This window comes from Cyprinus carpio, chromosome A5 (assembly GCF_018340385.1).
Source record: "Cyprinus carpio isolate SPL01 chromosome A5, ASM1834038v1, whole genome shotgun sequence".
In the NCBI taxonomy this organism is placed as follows: Eukaryota; Metazoa; Chordata; class Actinopteri; order Cypriniformes; family Cyprinidae; genus Cyprinus; species Cyprinus carpio.
Genome location: NC_056576.1, coordinates 29242328 through 29261006, shown reverse-complemented (window position 1 = coordinate 29261006; position 18679 = coordinate 29242328). Strand labels below are relative to the sequence as shown.

Here is an 18679-nt window from a genome sequence, read left to right as displayed (position 1 = left end):
AGATGCGTTTTTGGAACCAGTAACCGTAACTAAGAAAAATTTGAGTTAATTTACAGAGAGTTTGGGGTTTATGTGACGGTAAGTTTACCCTGCATTCTTAGTCACAGCGAACGGGCAAATGTCACCAGTGTGAATGAGCGTGTGTGTGTGTGGTCCAGTCTATTTCAGTCAGGTAAACATAATGATGCACTGGATTTTATAACAGCCTACAGCAAAAATTTGTCATGCCCATTTTTGTTGTTAATGATCAATCTAGGCATTAATCTGCAAGCTTTAAATAACAACTGGTGACTACTCTGGTGTGTTTACATCTTTAGGTGTTTATTTTGACTACTTTTAGTGTTTAGGTTACAACCTTTTGCTTGAATATCACACAGTAGATGATTTCTGAGAAGTTAAGTCATAATCATGTGTTAAAAAATACTCCATTGTGTTAAATATAGGTACTTAATTGAGGAAATGTTTGAAGGTTCAGCTTGTACTATGACCAGGTCTCAAACATTTACCAAACAAATTCAGTGAAACATTCATTAAAAGTATGGCAAAGTTTAGAATATGAGATAAAACTAAGGAGACACAACAGTTATGATAGTACAGTGAGCCCACCCAAATCTTATAATGTTTGTGCTCTCACCTTAACTTCGGGTGGGTTCCACCAATGGTCTTTCATCACAGCTGCAACGCTCATGTTGCTGGGCAGGAGGACCACACTGCTGCTAGAATCTCTACAGGCCACCTCACACTCCTTTCCTGTTGGGTATCATAGACAGGTGTTATTCATGACTATGGTATATTGATATCGGCTTCGGGGCCAATTAAATGTACCTTTCTGATCATTAAGAATGAGTGACAGGGTATCTGTAGGATTTTTAAGCTCAAATGTAAGACTTTTTTAAGACCTCCACAAATAAAATGAATACCATATGTGCAGGGTAGGGCAATGTCTACAGTAACATATTAAACTGTAAAATGACTGTAAAAAGCAAAGTTTTATAAAATGATCCACTTTACATTTCAGCCTTTAAACATTTTTAAGAAAACGGATTCAATGGAGTCACAAGTATCAATTATTATTTTAAACAATTAATATCAATCAATTATTATATTAATTAATTAACATTGTATTTACTGTCTTAATTAATTTGATCTTTTTGTCGATCCACCAGTTCACATTTACAACTCTGCATGTTTGCAGCATAAAAACATAGGTTGATTTACTCATTGGTCTGAACAGAAACAGCATGGAACGGCTTATTGAAAATGCAAATTCGGAACAGAACGGCTTATTGAAAATGCAAATTCATTCTCTGTCAGCAGGTGGAATAGCAGCTTTGAAACGTGCAACATTAATATTTATTCAATGAAATCACAGCCTTTTGAAGTTCAGTTGTAACATTAAGCCATATCGCACTTCTTGTCTTTCCGTCCTCAAATTTGAGACCTCTTGAAATCATAATTAAAGGGATTCTCCACCCCAAAATGAATGAATTTTTTTATTTTTTTGTTACCCCCATGTCGTTCCAAACCCGTAAAAGCTAAGTTCGTCTTCGGAACACAATTTAAGATATTTTGGAGGCCTGTGACTGTCCCATAGACTGCTAAGTAAATAACAGTGTCAAGATCCATGAAAGATATGAAAGTCATCATCAGAATACTTCATCTGCCATCAGACGTGCAATCTGGGTTATATGAAGCGATGGGAACACTTTTTGTAAGAAAAAAAGTACGGTGATATGGAGAGACACAGAGGAGATCGTTGACAAAGGAATTATTGAATAAAGTCGTTATTTTTGTTTTCTTCGCTAACAAAAAGTGTTTCCGTCGCTTCATATAACCCAGATTGCACGTCTGATGGCAGATGGAGTATCCTGACGATGACTTTCATACCTTTTATGGACCTTGACACTGTTATTTACTTGGCAGTCTATGGGACAATCACATGCCTCCCGGTTTTCATCTAAAATATCTTAAATTGTGTTCCGAAGACGAACAAAGCTTTTAAGGGTTTGGAACGACATGGGGGTAAGTGATTAATGACAAAATTTTCATTTTGGGGTGGAGTATCCCTTTAAGAACTTTTTATGGCCTTAAATTTGATAAAACTAAATTTAAAGGGGTCATATGGTGCGATTTCAAGTTTTCCTTTCTCTTTGGAGTGTTACAAGCTGTTTGTGCATAAATAAGATCCCTAAAGTTGCAAAGACTAAAGTCTCAAACCCAAAGAGATATTCTTTATAAAAGTTAAGACCTCCTAAAATGCCTCTTATAAACACGCCCCAACATGTCTACATCACTGTGTGGCAAGATTTGCATAACACCACCCAAACGTTCACGCAAAGAAAGGAATAACTTTGATTCTCGCTGTAGTGTTCCTGCCGCTGCCGCCATGTCATGTAGACGCTGTGTGTTTCGTTGTGAAAGCGATAATACTTTGTTTGGTCTTCCAGAAGAGGACACAACTAGAAATCAGTGGTTAAGTTGTTTTTACAGCACTGTTCCAGAACAGTTCAAAACAAATATTTGTGTGTGTGGAACACATTTAACTGAGGACTGTTTCCTGAACCTATAATGCCGGCTGTTCTGACTCACAACCTGTAAGTATGTTTTCATATTAAAAGAATTTACCACTGATTATTCAAACACGTGTTTTGAGCAGTGTAGAGTAGCGCTTGTTGTTTGTCATTTCTCCGATCACAAATGCAGACAAATTATATTATGTTTACATGGTGCAATACACAACGCAACACGTAAAAAGACATATAAGTCATTATAATCAGTAATTATGTCCCCACTGGATGCAACAAATGCCTCGTTTGTAATGGGTTTTAGTGATTTTGTCTCGTTGCTCCAGGACACACGGCATCACAGTATGGTAAGGGGCATAACATTACCATCACACGCTTGAGGTATTCGGCAAATCACAATGAACTGGATAATCAGAGCACACCTTGCTTTTCAGAACGATGAGCTTTGTAAAAATTGACACGTTTCAGAAAGGCGGGGCATAGAGGAGAAACTATAATGTACAGTATGTGCAAAATAATGTGTTTTTTTTTTTACCTTAAACTGCATAAACACATCGCATTACATCAAATACACAAAATAATGATCTTTTTAACAACATCAAATGACCTCTTTAAGACTTTTTAAAGACCCGCGGAAACCCTAGAGTGAGCATTTTTAATTTCAAAACTAAAACAAATTATTTGAATACAAAATTGTATTCATTAATATATGTATTCAAAATACATTAATCATGATGAAGTTCACATTGTAAGGCATAAAACATACTTAACATAATTATGCAAATGCAGATGTAAATGCTTTGCTAATGCAGTGCAAGTGTGCTGTCCTGTTTTACATACAAGTACTTATAAAACGTATGTTCTTGTTTGTCGTAGTGGTGGTAACAAAAAGTAGTTAATGTGGAAATTAAGTTTTCTAAAAATGTATGTCCCATTAAAAGAATGTGATTCAGGTACACTACTGTTTTAAGTTTGGGATTAGTATATTTTTTTATGCATTTTTTAAATCAAAAATAGAGTAATAACCATAATCTTGTGAAATATTATTGCAATTTAAAATAGCAGTCTTCTATTTCAGTGCATTTTAAAATTGTATTTGATGGCAAAGCTGAATTTTTAGCATCATTACTCCAGTCTTCATTGTCACATAATTATTCAGAAATCATACTGATATGCTGATTTGGTGCTCAAGAAAAAATTTTAATTAATGTTGAAAATAGTTGTGCTGCTTAATACTTTAGTGAAAACCATGACCCTTTTTTCAGGATTCTTTGATCAATAGAACAGCATTAATTTGAAACAAATCTTTTGTGGCATTATAAATGTCTACTATCACTTTTGATTAATTTAATGCATCTATTTAATTAAAATAAAATAAATAAATAAATACTATCCCCAAATTTTGAACTATTGTGTAAACTAAAAACGTGAGGATAGTTTAAAGAACTTGATTCTATACAAACTGCTTTGTCAAGACTAATTAACCAGACAGATAAAACCTAGTGAGTTTGTTAATAGCTACTATACTGCTCCAGAAAGAGAATACACATCAACCACATATTTAGTCAAAACTGAGTTATTAATAAAAAATCAGCTCTCCAATACAATGTGACAGTCTCAAAATTTTTTTGATTAAGACAGAATTTGAAATTACTAAAAAACATGCTTTTGTTGTTACACTGCCCCTTGTGGCAATGTTGAGAATGCAGTGCATACGTGTGTGCAGTGTGTTTTAGGCCTAAGAAGTGAAAAGCAGATAGTCAGAGACCTATGTCATGTCCATCCTTGCAGTTGAGATGGATAGTTGGACTGAGATTCTGTGGAAGGGAACACTGGCCTGTCAGGTTGGGGCAAAGACGGAAGGAACCAGTCCAGTTCCCATCCTTTCGGCATCGGATCACGTTGGTGGAAGGACCCTGGAGCAAAGGCCAACATTTCTATTAATCATCATAAAAGAAGCTCACTAACCATCACCACTTGGCAAAAAACATATGTGGTGGAATGCAAGGGTGGAGGCCAAGGATGGGCATGACCTTAAGGTTCAGTTGCCAAGCTGTGTAACTGACTAATGAAACAAAGCATATTTAAGATCTGTCAGTCATGCTGCTGATGGATAGCCAGAGGGACGATACAGAACAATCGTGATGCTTAAAAGTGAGTGATAGTGTGTGCATGATGAATGGAAGGCGCTGCAGACAGTAATGGGAAGTGATGGACTGAGATGTTGATGGAGGAAGAGAGAAAACGAGGAGAAGAGAGAGAGAACATGACAGACCTGCTTGCAGCGGCTGTGCTGTCTCACCGTGTGGTTAGCCCTGTTGCAGTCGATCCAGCAGTCGCTGTTAAACTGAAAGCCGTTTGTGCACTTGTAGGTACCATGGAAAATGGGAGGAGGTGGCTCACATGTGACTGCCACACACTCACCCGACTGCCAGGTTCCATCCTCTGTACACTGCCGCTTAAATGCACGCCTGTGGTACATCACAGGCACTGACCTACAACACGTTCATTATCACAAAGACAGATAGATTCAGCAGAATTCTCTATCATAGTTTTTGGAAATGTAAAGGCTGGAATACATTACACCACTTTGCCCAGATTTTTGCACTGATTTGCAGTCTGAAAGAGTTGACGCTAGTTGTCAAAAGTCACAGTCTGCAGATTTTGGGTAGTCAGTGTTGACCGATTTCATAGGAAATGATTTAATGTATGATGGGGGCAGATTTTTTAGCTTCAGTCTATGGCATTCATGATCTTCAGGTATTTAGTGTATGATACCTAGTGTTTTTAAATCTGTCCAGATTTTAAAAGTTGTGTAGTGTATTCCAGCCTTAAAACAGCTTTTAATAATTCACTGTACTTAGAACAAAAAGTTCACAGACCACCCACAGTCCGTTCATGGACCATCTGATTAATACTGCACTTAAAACTGGCAAGCACTTTCCAAAATGACAAGCTCTAATCTGAATGGCTGCCTTTCCACAACTGGGAGTCAGGGTGCACAAGATTTTATCAGACATCAAATTATCACCAAATAAATATCCATCCATCCACCTATCCATTTTCCAAATCACTTGATGCACGCAGGTCACAGGCCAAGAACATTTTCTTGTACAATATAAGTACAATATAAAATGTCTTGCACTTTTCCAACTTGCGTGGAATATTTGTTACTAATTACTTTTGAATGCACAGAAATTCTGATCAAAGTCACATTTCCATTAATTTTGAGTTAAATGGCACAAAAAATACAAACACAATCGCTTCCTGTATAAATGGGTTGTTTTTGGCCAGAACAATCTAAATTTGACATTTAATGTGGACCAGATTTATGACTTTAGTCTAATGTCTGACTCCACGTGGCTACATGAGTTATTATTTACAGGGTAAATAATGACTACGAATTTATCCAAGTTTTCAAACAATTGATACAGCCCTGAGTATTGAATTGCCACAGCATGGTTAACTAAATTTGCAATGCAATAAACAAGAGGATGGTACAGTCTGAATATGGAACTTGTTAAAGTTAATGTAACTTATAATTATGCATGGTTTATTGTTGTCTCACCTCTTGGGCTTGTCTGTGTGGGGCACATGGTAGCCAGGCTTGCACTTGTACTTGCAGAAAGACCCAACTTTGAGGCCTGTGGCATTGCAGCGTTTGGTCTGCAGAACAGCGTTGGGTACAGGAGGAGGGACCGGACAACGCAGCTCACAGAGAGCCTCAGGGAAGGACCACAAGCCATCCTCCATACACGTCAGCACGTTATTACTGCCTGCGGATACAAAAAGATAAAAAAACAGGACCTCAGATCTAAAATCAACCTACTTCGATTTGATGTAAAACACAAAGCACTGTTTTCTCAGTGTGCATTGTTTTATTATTATTTTTTGCAGTTGGAGTCAAAACCACATTTGGCATTTTACAAAGCTGACCTTTCAATCCCAAGAGCCTTTAGTTTTAGGATGTGTCAGGGTCTATACCCACCCACAAGCTGAGCCGGCTCCCGGCATTGAAAAGTGCATTTCTTGCCGTAGGTGGTTCCCTCAGAGAACTCAAAGACAGCCGGGTGCACGTGGTACTTGTCAGGCCGCCCGCAGTCCACAGGTTCACAGGTCACCTGCTTGTTCCATTTCCCATCTGCACAGGTGAGGGTCACCATGGATTCAGACTGTCGAGGGGCAAAAACATGAAGGCAATAGTTCAAAACATGGGAAAAGAACATTTTGTTTTCTTTCCGTTAATTCACTGCAACCGCAACTACTGTATCTGTCAGACCAGACCATATCAAATAATACACATCTGTTTCAATAACATTTTACACAATATATAGACATAAAAATTCTACTAAATTAAATGTATTTATGTATTGGTGAAAGGAAGCAGTGGGAAGATAATAGCCTGAGTGGGTGATAATAAATGGCTCGGGTACAGCATATAAAGCTGTCAGAACTGAAGACAGAGTGAGTCAGAGGTCATTTCTGCTGTTTTACTAAGTCATGTCTGACCTGTGTGATGTCTCCAAAGACATCTGTGCTAGTAGCAGAGCTATGAAACCTCACACATACAAGAACAAAACAATTAAACTTGGGGTCGCATTTTGTTTCAGAAAATTCTGCCGAATCACTGCCATGGCATAACGTGACTTGTGTTTCGTTAGTGATTTGAAACTGATTTTCTGTTGAACTGCGCCAAGTGCGTCCAAGTGCGCCAAGCCCAGTTCCGTGAAAATGAGACTGATGAATCAGATCCTTATTTTCACATGAGAGTTACAAATTGTCACGAATTCATGATTGGTTGTACACTTTGCAATAACCTTTGTGCTGAACACTAACATTTATAAGGTAATGTTGACAGTATTAGTAGTACATATAGTATTTCCCACTCCTGTTACAGGTCATTTTAATTGATTTATTACAAAAAGATTAAATGAATTTATTCCAACATGACAATGATTGCAGTCAGAGAGGATGACTCCTTCCTCTAACCAAAATAGACAAATGCATACTTTAAAAGGTGCATGAGAACATGCTAAAAATATTCTGTGAGTCCTTACTCTTTCTTTCTCTGTCTCTCCTCACTCCATCCAACAACGAAGACTACTCTGCCTATAGTTTATTTTGACTATTTAGTTGTCCTTGTCTCTTGAGTAATATGCAGAGACATTTACTGACCTGTTATTGACTCAATACATAAAACACTGCTTATATTAACACAAAACCCTTACTATGCCTACAAACAACCAACAAATCAAACAGTACTGTGTACAAACCATACATAACAGTCATGAAGGTGGGCTTAGAGTCCAGACTGTTTTAATGAAGCACAGGGTAAAACATGCACTTCTCCACAGATTTCTACTTTTGTTTATGACAAGTGATGAAAGCTGTATGGTTCCAAAAAAAATACATAAAAAAATAACACAACAACAACAACAACAACAAAAATGTCAGCAAATGTTTATTGAAACAATTTTTGTGAAGCCAAAGTTTTTGCTGGCATGGCACAGATTATTGTGGCAAATGTTCTTTAACTTGCATCCATAAAACAAAACATCTAGATGTACGAACAGCGGTTTTGCTTTACTGTGACCCAGGTTACTTTGTTTTTTCTCTTGTCTCTTTTCTCTTTATTTGAAATTGCAGATTTAAATTGGCTGGAATGTGGTGAGCTTATCTAATGTTCTCTACCCTCTCAGGAAATGTACCAGCACCTAAAACTGAGCAAAGCTGCGGGAAGCATTTGAAATGCAATCCAGACACAGTTACAAAACACTTTTTACCCCCTTCTTTCCCTCTTCCTTTTCTTGAGCTGCAGCTCTTATTGAAAACAGCTCACCATAAAAGTGTGAGTTTTGAATATTTGAGGTGAATATCTGAAAACAAAACAAAGAGCAAACAAAACTAAATTAAAACTAAGCAAAGCCAAAAGTTTAACTAAACAAAACGAAAACAGCAAAAAAAACAAAAATAAAAGACAAAAACAAAACTAAGTTAAAATAAACTAAGCAAAATAAATTAGGCAAAACAAAAATGGATTAAAAAAACAGAATGAAATGAAGCACAAAGCAAAAACTAAACTTGATGTAAAAACATTAAATCAAAAATATCAAACAAAAATGAAGCAAACGTAAAAAAAACAAAAACAAAAAAAAACTAAAGCAAAAAAACAAAAAAATGAAGCATAACTATAATTAAACAAAACAGCAAAAATACAGTTGAAAAAGCAGACATAAAAAACAACAACAAAGCAAATCAAAAACTAAATTAAAGCACAAGACAAAAGACAAAAAGGGGTCAAACTAAATTAAGTAAAGAAAAAGCCAAAAGTAAACAAAACAAAAATGAAGAGCAACACAACTGTTTATGAAAAAGTCTCTATTTGACTTCTTCATGTGAGGGCAGCAATGTAATAAAAGACCTCATATCACTGCCTCAATAAAATTCCAAACAGAACGGCAGTCACAATCTACTCAACATCTCCCCCTAGGGTCAGAGACGCTGTGTCATAATGCCAAAGAGCGTGTTAGTCCACATACCTGCCTTCTTTATAAAACTTGCGAGAGGCTACAGAAGTACATAAAAATATCATTTAGCTTTCCCTACCCAGACATCTCTGGCTCTCTCAAAGCTATTTCAAAGCTCAATGGCAGTTTAGACACAAGGTTTATTAGCTGGCACTGGCTTCATTACAGGAGCAGTAAAATAAATGACCACAGTCACATAGGCTGTGTGGGACGAAAAGGAAAATATAAACTGTTGTGGTTGAACAGAAGAAAAACAAACATGTAGGGGGCTATTTAAATGTCCACCTGTACGCTACGTAATCCGTGTCGCATGCGCAAACGGAAACACATAAACACACGCCGCTCCTGCTTGGAAGTTATATCATGACGGGTCATTCCTTGTGGTGAACATAAGGGTAAGGGACTGCCGTCACATCAGGGGGTGGCAAGTTGCAGAGTGGGAGAGGGGTGTCTGCGTGCTGAGTTTCCTTCTTTTAAAACTTTACAGCTGCTGATTCCTCCTCCACTGAGTATTTAACTACCACTGACTACTGTGCCTAATTCAACACAGATGCCTCTTTTGGCTTTTCTTCTACACCCCAGCCCCATCCTGTGTTTCTCTCTCCGCACACTCATACACGCACGCACGAATGCATAGTAACACACGTAAGCAACACACACACACACACACACAAACATGCATAAGCGCTTAAAAAAAAGAAAAAAAAAAAAAAGAAAAACGGGGTAAAGCAAACCTCGAACTCTCCGCTTCCCTCTGCTCTGTTGAAATGTTGTTTGCCTAACAGTGATTTCAGGACATGCTCTGCTTTCAATAACACCTTGGCAAAAACAAGCGGCCGGCAGCCAGGAAGCTGCGGACACAAAGACATGACACTGTAGTGGTGCTTGTTGCTGTAGTTATCTGCCCCCAAAACTGTCCTCCATTCATGATGGGTTGCAAGATCATAACCCTTTATGCTTGGCTTGGCCTGCAGCCTTATAAACACACATTTATCTCTGTTTGTAACAGCTCCTAATGCTGTTTTTTTCTTCTTCTCAATAGGACCATATTGGCACCCTCTCAGTGATGTTACGGTAACAGGTTAATGATGAAATGGCTAATTTGTCTCTGACTAAAGCCTTCAGGAACACACATTATGAGCTCCCTGGAGATGGCTGATAAGCTGTAATGACTGTGCTGGGATCAGCACTTTCACTCTGTAAATGTATCGCACTGCTGTCATCAGCTCTCCAGCTCACACGCAAGTGAGACTTGGAAATCTATCCACGACAATTTCTTTTAAATCTTTATATGGTCACATTTTTGCAGGGTAATCTCTGAAGCTGGCATATTATCATTTCTAATCAAATGCCCATCTACAATCACTTGTATGTTTGATATTATTTAATCTACTGTACACACCCACACAGTATGTGTATATTTTAGATTTTTTTATTCCACTCAAAATGGTTTCAAAGAAGCCAAAGCAGCCAGGCTCAACTGTTGCTTGTCTATGAAATCAGTCAAATAATTTTTACTTTAACAACATTCTGATGATTATTTTGATTATCTTGTACCAAAGACACACACCATAACGATAACAGAATGAGAAATAAAATATATGATATAAAATTAAAAGGGTATCTTAAATATAAAAAATTATACTTTTAAATGTAAAAACAAAAACATAATATAGAATACAGAATATATATATTTGACTAAAGGAGACTGAAGATAAATATGGATAAATTAATAAAAAAAAATGTGTTCTGTGTAAATTTAATTTTGGCAGTAGTTTTTTTGATTTAGTCTTAGTCTTGAGACGAAAATGCTTAATAGTCTTAGTCACATTTTAGTCATTTGAGACTTTCAGAGTTTTAGTCTAGTTTTAGTTGACGAAAAGTCATCGCATTTTAGTCAACATTTAGTTGGGACTTTTAGTCAATAGTTTTAGCCAATCTGTAGTTACCAAAATTTATTTTGGTAGCTAATTTATATGTAGTTTTCAAATTAAAATAATCATTAATACTTCTCTCTTTAGACGAAATCAATTAAGCTTATGAGAAATTTTAATCAAGGACTGAATTTGGAAAATCTTGAATAAATTATGACAATTTTCATTTTGGGGTGAAGATTCTCTTTAAGTGAAAAAGGAGCAACTTATAAAAATAGTATGTATATATATATATATATATATATATATATATATATATATATATATATATATATATATATATATATATATATATATAAGAGCCCGGCCCTAGACCTTTGGGGGCCCTAAGCAAAATTTGGTTGGAGGCCCCTTTGACCGTTTTAAGTAAGGCCTAAAGAAAAGCAATGACTACCTTATAACTATTCTGTAAATTTTATATCTACTATGTTATTTTTTAAATTTTTTAGTCTATTAAATTATGTTTTAATTATTCTATGTATGCTGTATGTTAATTATCTTTTTTACGCTGCTGGTCCTGAGTAAGTATTTCGTTCTTATGTGGCAACATGTACAGAATGACAATAAAAGACCTTGAGTTCTTGAGTTGAGTTCCATGTTTGATGTCTAACAGGAAAATTATGATACAACTGAGCTGAATGGCAGTGCAGTGCAACGAACACACACTGATGAACATGCTGAATAAAAAGACTGATAAAGTGATTTTCACTGACCATCAAAGAAACATTTTTAATTGACACCCAGAGTTTAAGAGGCACAAACAACAGCCTATATGTAATTTAAATGAAATAGAGCAAATAGAATAACATTTAAATAAAATATTATATAAAATAAATAATAAATAGAACATTTAAATGTTTGAATTTGTCAAATAAACAAAATTAACAATAACATCTAAAACACCACAAACAAGATTAATAGTAACAATAATAAGAATTAGGTAACATTTCAATAGAACTATTAAAATCCAAACTTGTGCATTTGTATGCGCGCACATGCATACATGGTCTCCTTGGAAAAAAGTAATTTGCTAAAAAACAAAATATTGAATTAAAGGTTGTATCAGCGATTTCAGGCCCAAAAAAGGCCCCGCCATAAATGATCACATTCATCTAATCTTTCCTAACAATCCGCTAGCTGCCTGGCCCATAAGCAGACCGTCAAAAAAACACGTCTCTGTAGGCAGCCTAGGCTCTGAGATCTGCACACACCAACCACTCAAAACCAAAACAAATAGTGTTCGAACCAATCACCGACAGGGGAGGGTGTTGTGAGGCTTTGCGCTCGTGCACGCCTGCACGCGAAGTCGAAGTCGGAGCGCAAAACCTCACAACTCCCTCCCCCTGTAAATGTTTGCATCCCAATATAAGACTTTTTAAAGATTATCCATACAGGTATCGGAAAATTAAGCCTACGGGTTTACGTACCTTTATCTTCTTGCTTCTTCTCTTCTTTTGTCGTTTTTCATGACCAGAAAGATATTTTCGTTTCTTGTCAGACATCGTCGACGTCGGGAGTAACTGACTGACAGACACTGACCAGGTGACGAGTGACATCATAGGGGTCAGTCAGGGTCAAGATTCGCGGGGAACTCGCCATAATAAATAACTAAATAAATAACAACTGTGCTTATCATGATGCCTGATAAAGAGCGCTGTATGCCCATTTCTTTTTATTTATTATTTTATGTTACTTTTGATGTATTTTTTTTCACCCACTTGCTAGCAGTGACTCTAGGGGGCCCTCTGCTGGCCACGGGGCCCTTTGCAATTGCAAAGGTCGCTTAGTGGATGAACTGGTTTAGTGCAGTTTTTTGTGTACTTACAGATTATGCACCCCCTGGTATTGGTAGGTTTAGGAGTAGGTGTGGGGGAGGGGTTAGGATTAGGGGTGGGGTTGGGATTAGGCAATCAGGGGTAGCGACTTCAACGAGGGGATGCAGAATCTGGCAGGGGTGAAGGAATTTGGCACAACACCTGCTCTATATATATATATATTTAAAGAAGCACAATAAGACAAATACAATAGAGATACAAATTAAACTCATTTTTTCAGATACTGTAGGTTTTACTTAACATGTATACATTTATTTAACATCTTTTGTTGGTTAACATTAATGACAGATAGGTATTTAATTTGGAATGCTGTCCTTTTAAGACGGAAGGCATGCATGAAATACTGACACACGTTCAGTTTTCACCCACCTGTTCACGTTCACTTAATCCATAACCTACTGTATTTACGTGAGATACTCTACACGATAAACATTTGGACTGCTGTGTGTGTATTTGAGCGCTGAGAACGGATCGCGCGCTGTTATTTGAGAACTGAGGAAGTGGAGCGTGCGCGCGCGCGCGACAGAGAGAACAATTCTATCAGCGTGATTTCGCCTATCCCGCCTTCACTAACTTTAAGTTAATCGACAACGATTGTGGCTCCCGGGGAAAACGGGACGTCTGGTTACCTTATCCCTACCCCTTCGGGTGCTGAGGCCAGTGTTTCAGATCGCTAGTTCGCGTTTTATTAGCCTATCCATCCACTGCGGCTGCTGTACTGACTAGATATGCAAACGCCCCTTATCTGATCGCAATCCAATGACAGGGACCGCACATTTTCAAAGACAAAAGCCTATAGGATGCATTTTGAATGTCTGGTAGTCCTCAAATAACAATATAGTCCAGTCTCGTCTAGTTAACGAAAACGCGGCATAAATTTCGTCATAATTTCGTCATCAGATATTATTTTTAGCTCGTCAACGTCTCGTCTTCGTCACAGAAAAAAATGTTTGTTAACGAATATTTTTCGTCGTCATATTCGTTAACGAAATTAACACTGGAGATTTTTTATATTTGACTAAAGGAGACTGAAGATAAATATGGATAAATTAATAAAAAAAAATGTTGTGTATATTTATATCTATCAATATATCTATTAAATATAAAATATAAACCCAACAGGTGAAGAAACAACCAAACTAAACCGTCGCTGCATGGGGACATCAGACCAGTGTTGTTTTCATTAAAACTAAAACTAAACCAACTATTAAAAATCATTGTCATTAGCTGAAATAAAGCTGGAATAAAATATAAATATTAGATTAAAAAAATAACTGAAACAAAAAAAATGTAATGAAAATATTTTTGGGCATCTAAGGCCTCATTTACACTGCAGGTCTTGATGCCCAATTCTGATTTGTTGCCTATATCTGATTTTTTTGGCTGTCTGTTTACACGTGACGTTCTTTCAATTGTGACCCCTATCTGATTCATGTGTTTACACTTGCCATACCATCTGAAACATTGCACATGCGTTGTTGTCATTTAGCACCTCCACATGTGCTACCTCATGATAACAATGTGACTTGTGCTGACAAATGAGTCACAATGAGCAATAAAAAAAAAAAAAATAAATAAATAAATAAATAAAAAAATTGGGGGAAAATTAAATTCTCCATTAAAAGACCTTCAAAATGTTTCATGATTTGTTGGAATTGGACAAAAAATTACTGAGTCACACCCATTTGAAGTCTATAGTGAAGTCCTCCATCTTTTTTTATTATTAATTACTATATTAATAATCACAACACAGCTATTTTTATTTTATCTTTGCTATTATAGATAAGAACAGATGCAAAAAAAAACAACAACAAAAAAACAAACAAAACAAAACAAAGCAAACCAGTAGAACAAATAACCTAGAAAGAAACAAATAATGCATTACCTTTATCATTTTATATCTAAACTAAAGCATTCATGTACGCAAAACAATCAAATTTAAAAATAACTTAAGTATGTTCATTACAATTAAATTGATTATTAAAACTACAAAAGCTGTTCAATGAAGAGCAGCGAGTGATTCCATCTTTTCTTTTATTGTTTATTGTTTTATTCTTTTAACATTATGATAATGATACAGACGTCCTATACTGTAATGCACGGCTCTAATATAATGTTACACATCAGATGTTTTCCTCCAACAGTTCCCTAAGCGTTCACTTAAGACAGAGCAGATTATGTTTGCGTGAATTCTGAAATACTGTATTTCTGTATATGTGTGTGTTTATCGGGATCGCGCGCCGTCAGAAGCGCCGTTATATGCATGCACCTCGGATGACAGTCCGAAGAGAAGCGAGCAGAGAAAATGTAGAAATAAAGATCAGAATTATTATTTTTTTGCCTGTAGCTCAACATAGCCCATGCGAATTTACACTCATTTTGCCAGCACAGGTCACATATGACGTCGTTAAACTGTGGAGAAGTACCAAATTGTCGCAGTTTTAATGAAGCACAGAACGCAATGCCTCAGAAAATCCGATCTGCCTGTTTACATGACAGTCACATTGGCACATATCTGATTTATATCCGATTTATTTCCACATATGAATGAGGCCTGAAACCGATCTCGAAATATCAGAATGCATGCGTTTTTTTCCTGTATAAACTGTCATAGAACAGATCCGATCTGTGTCACATATGAACAAAAACTCGCAATTGGGTCACATTTAACTGGCAGTGTAAACAAGGCCTAACTGAAAATAAATTTAAGTTGAAGTTGTCACAAATCCTGTCCATGAACTTTAGACTGTTACACATCACCCTGGACTACATTTCCCATGCTCCATTGCACTAATCACAAGTTCACCTGAAACCCATCACACACAGCTGCTACCAGTTACACACAGTATATAATCAGTCTCACACCACCATTCAGGGCCGAGTATTGTTCTGTGGTTTTCACTTTTCCAGTGTTAGCTGCGATACAGAGCCAGTCTACTGTCCGAGTTTAGTCTAGTCTTTCCTTGCCTGTTTTCCTGTGTATCGATTTCTGCCTTTGTTTTTGGATTTCCCTGTCGTCTTGCCATTTGGACTCTGTTTGTCCCTGCCTGGACTATTATCGTGTGCCTGGATTATCTCTCTCTGTCTAGCCCTCTGGATGTTGTTCGCTGAATGGAAACCCTTGTCTGCCCTTGGATTATTTTTGTGTCTTGCCCATACCATATCTGTTTGCCAATGTTTCGACCCTGCCTGTGTTTATGACCACGTCTGTTAATAAAGCTTGCATATGGATCCACATGCCTCACGTCGGCTCTGTTACAGAAGTACTAAAATTATTTAAACTAAAACTGAAATAAAATAAAGTTAAATAGATCATTTAAACAACATTAAAAAAAAAATTCAAAAGCACCTAACAAAACTATTAATACTTTAACTAAAATTAAAATGAAATCTGCAAATATAAAACACTACAAAAAACTTTAACTAAAATTATAGTGGTATGTTTTTTTTTTTTTTAATAAAAATGGCCATCGCTGTTACCCAAACTGTAACAGCCAATGGGGTGAAAAAATAAAAATCTCACATGAAAGGGAAACCAAGATTATTATTATTTTTATTATTTTATTTTTTTACCGCATTTTTTCTTTTTCTTGTTTTAAGCAAAAACTAACAAGAAATTATATATATAACAATTTTTTTTTTTTTTCAGAAAACAAGCCTTAATATCTTAAGTCATTTTGCTTCTCAAGTAAATGTATATTGATTTAAGAATGTTTAAATATTTGTACTAGAAACAAGACAAGACAAAATACTAAGAAAATAATTTATATTATAATAATATAATTATATAAATGGATATACATAATACTAAAATAATACTGCATCAAATGGGCCTGTTTTAAAGACCAAATGCTAAACAATATCACAAAAGCCAGTGAGGTTTAGAAACTGCACAATGTGGGATTGTGGGTGCATTTTAAACAGATAAGCCATGGTGAAAGAAGGTTGATGTTATTTCAAAACTCAGTATTTTTTATTTCAATTTTACAGTGCAGTGCTGTGAATGTAGCACTACTACAGTTACAGTTATGAAAACTCTCCCATCTTACCTTACATAACCGCACTAGACATCTCCCCAATGGCCCCTGAAGCCCCCAACCCCAGACCCCAATGTGCACTGCTGTTAAATAAGCCGAGCCCTCCCAAAAGCAGAGAAAAACTGTCTGCTGCCTTTCCTTCCAATGCGTAATAACTCACAGGCCAAGCTTCTCAGTCGACTGCGGCTGCTGGCAGAAACCCACCCAACATACAGTAGAGCCCAAGAGCTTACAAAGAACACACAGCACTTTCTCGTCTTTTCTTTTTTTATGTTTGCATTTTCCCTTTTCTTTCTTCCCCTTGTTCTCCTTCTGTCAATATCACAAGAGAACAAGCACTGGAAAACAGAACAGAGTTGTTTTTGAAAGACCAGAGCTGCAAATGGCCCAAAACTTTCTTTTTGAATGGGTTGGGTGAAAGATGGCCGAGGGCTTGTGGAGTTAGTACAGTGCAAAACACTTGGCCAGGTGGAGTGGGGTAAAGACTGCCATTGCCACCACTGGCCTTTTGTGTGGGGGACCGGGGTCAACTGGGTTGCGGTAATCGCTGCTCGTTGCTTAGCGAGGGTCTACTGGGCTGGCAGATCTGCAGTGCCGCTGATCCGTGGCTGTGCCTTAAACAGAGTCCTCTGGGAGTGCGGTGGCAGCTAAGCATGGCGCTCCACTGTTTTGAAGTCAAATAGACTTGAACAAATTGCATCCTGACCGACTACACTCTGACACTTTTTTCACACGTTCAAGTAGCAGTGAACCAGAAAATGCAAGCGCGATTAACAGATGTGCAAGGCGCACACACGCAAGACACAAGCAGACCCTCGTGATCATATATGCATGCCAACACAAACACCAGACTTAGCCTTATGAGGCTTGTGAATGGAAAAAAAAAATACAACAACAATTAACTACTGAACTGTTTGACTGCATCAGATCTTGTACCTGAATCTGAAGCTGAAAGGTGAATACAAGTAAATGAGTCACTTTTTTCATTTATCTCAATATTGAATTCAATGGTTGAATTCAAAGTGACAATTAGTCAATGAATCCCATTTTCTATCATGTTCAACTCAAAATAAGAAAAGTAATCAAGACATCAGTTTAAAACCCATTTAAGCTCACCGGCAACTATAGTTGCCGCAGTTTATAGTTGTCTCTTTCCTTTTGTAAGTACTTTTCTAGATGTTATCCATGTTGTATTTCTCAATGGCATGCAAGCAAACAACCAAATAAAGGATTTCAAAAAAAAAAAGGTATTCACTTCCTTCCTGTCACATGAGGCTGTCAACTTCCTACCCCTACTTCCAGGAAGCATGGCCAAGGCAAACCCTCCCAAATATATATCTACATAATCACGAAGGTCTCTAGAATCATCCAGAAAAAAAGGATATCCTTTAGAAGTCATTCCTTCTCGTCTTCTTCAAGTTTTAGCTGTTGTAGGCCCAAACAATGTTAATATTATTAATAGTAGCCTAGTAAACGGTATAGTTCCATCTTGCCTAAAACATGCTATAATACAACCTCTTTTGAAAAACCCTAGACTGGATCCTTTAGTTTTAAATAACTATCGCCCCATTTAAAAGTACACAATGACTTAATGCTCGCTTCCTATTCAGGAAAGGGTGCCATTTTGATTCTTCTTGACCATACGGTAGCATTTGACACGATTGATCATGACATCATTTTAAATCGATTAAGTAATTGGGTGGGCATTCGGGGAAATGCTCTCAAATGGTTTTGCTCTTATTTAAAGGATAGAAGTTCTATAGTTCAGGTGGGCAATTACTTTTCTGATTCTGCAGCTTCTTTTTGTGGGGTTCCCCAAGG

At 36.9% G+C, this 18679-nt stretch overlaps 1 protein-coding gene across 2 annotated transcripts in view; it reads right to left on the bottom strand.

Moving 5' to 3' along the window:
• The window catches only part of LOC109069824 (pappalysin-1-like), an 89066-nt gene that overhangs the window by 18286 nt on the left and 52101 nt on the right, over positions 1–18679 (bottom strand). Inside the window, exons 15-19 of one of the 2 annotated variants that reach the window (XM_042756800.1) lie at positions 6514–6697; positions 6094–6301; positions 4801–5020; positions 4294–4441; positions 635–750 (exon numbers count right to left, since the gene is read on the bottom strand). In XM_042756800.1, the coding sequence (XP_042612734.1) occupies positions 635–750; positions 4294–4441; positions 4801–5020; positions 6094–6301; positions 6514–6697 (876 nt within the window). The remainder of the gene's footprint in view (positions 1–634; positions 751–4293; positions 4442–4800; positions 5021–6093; positions 6302–6513; positions 6698–18679) is intronic. The other variant, XM_042756801.1, reaches the window with a different exon arrangement.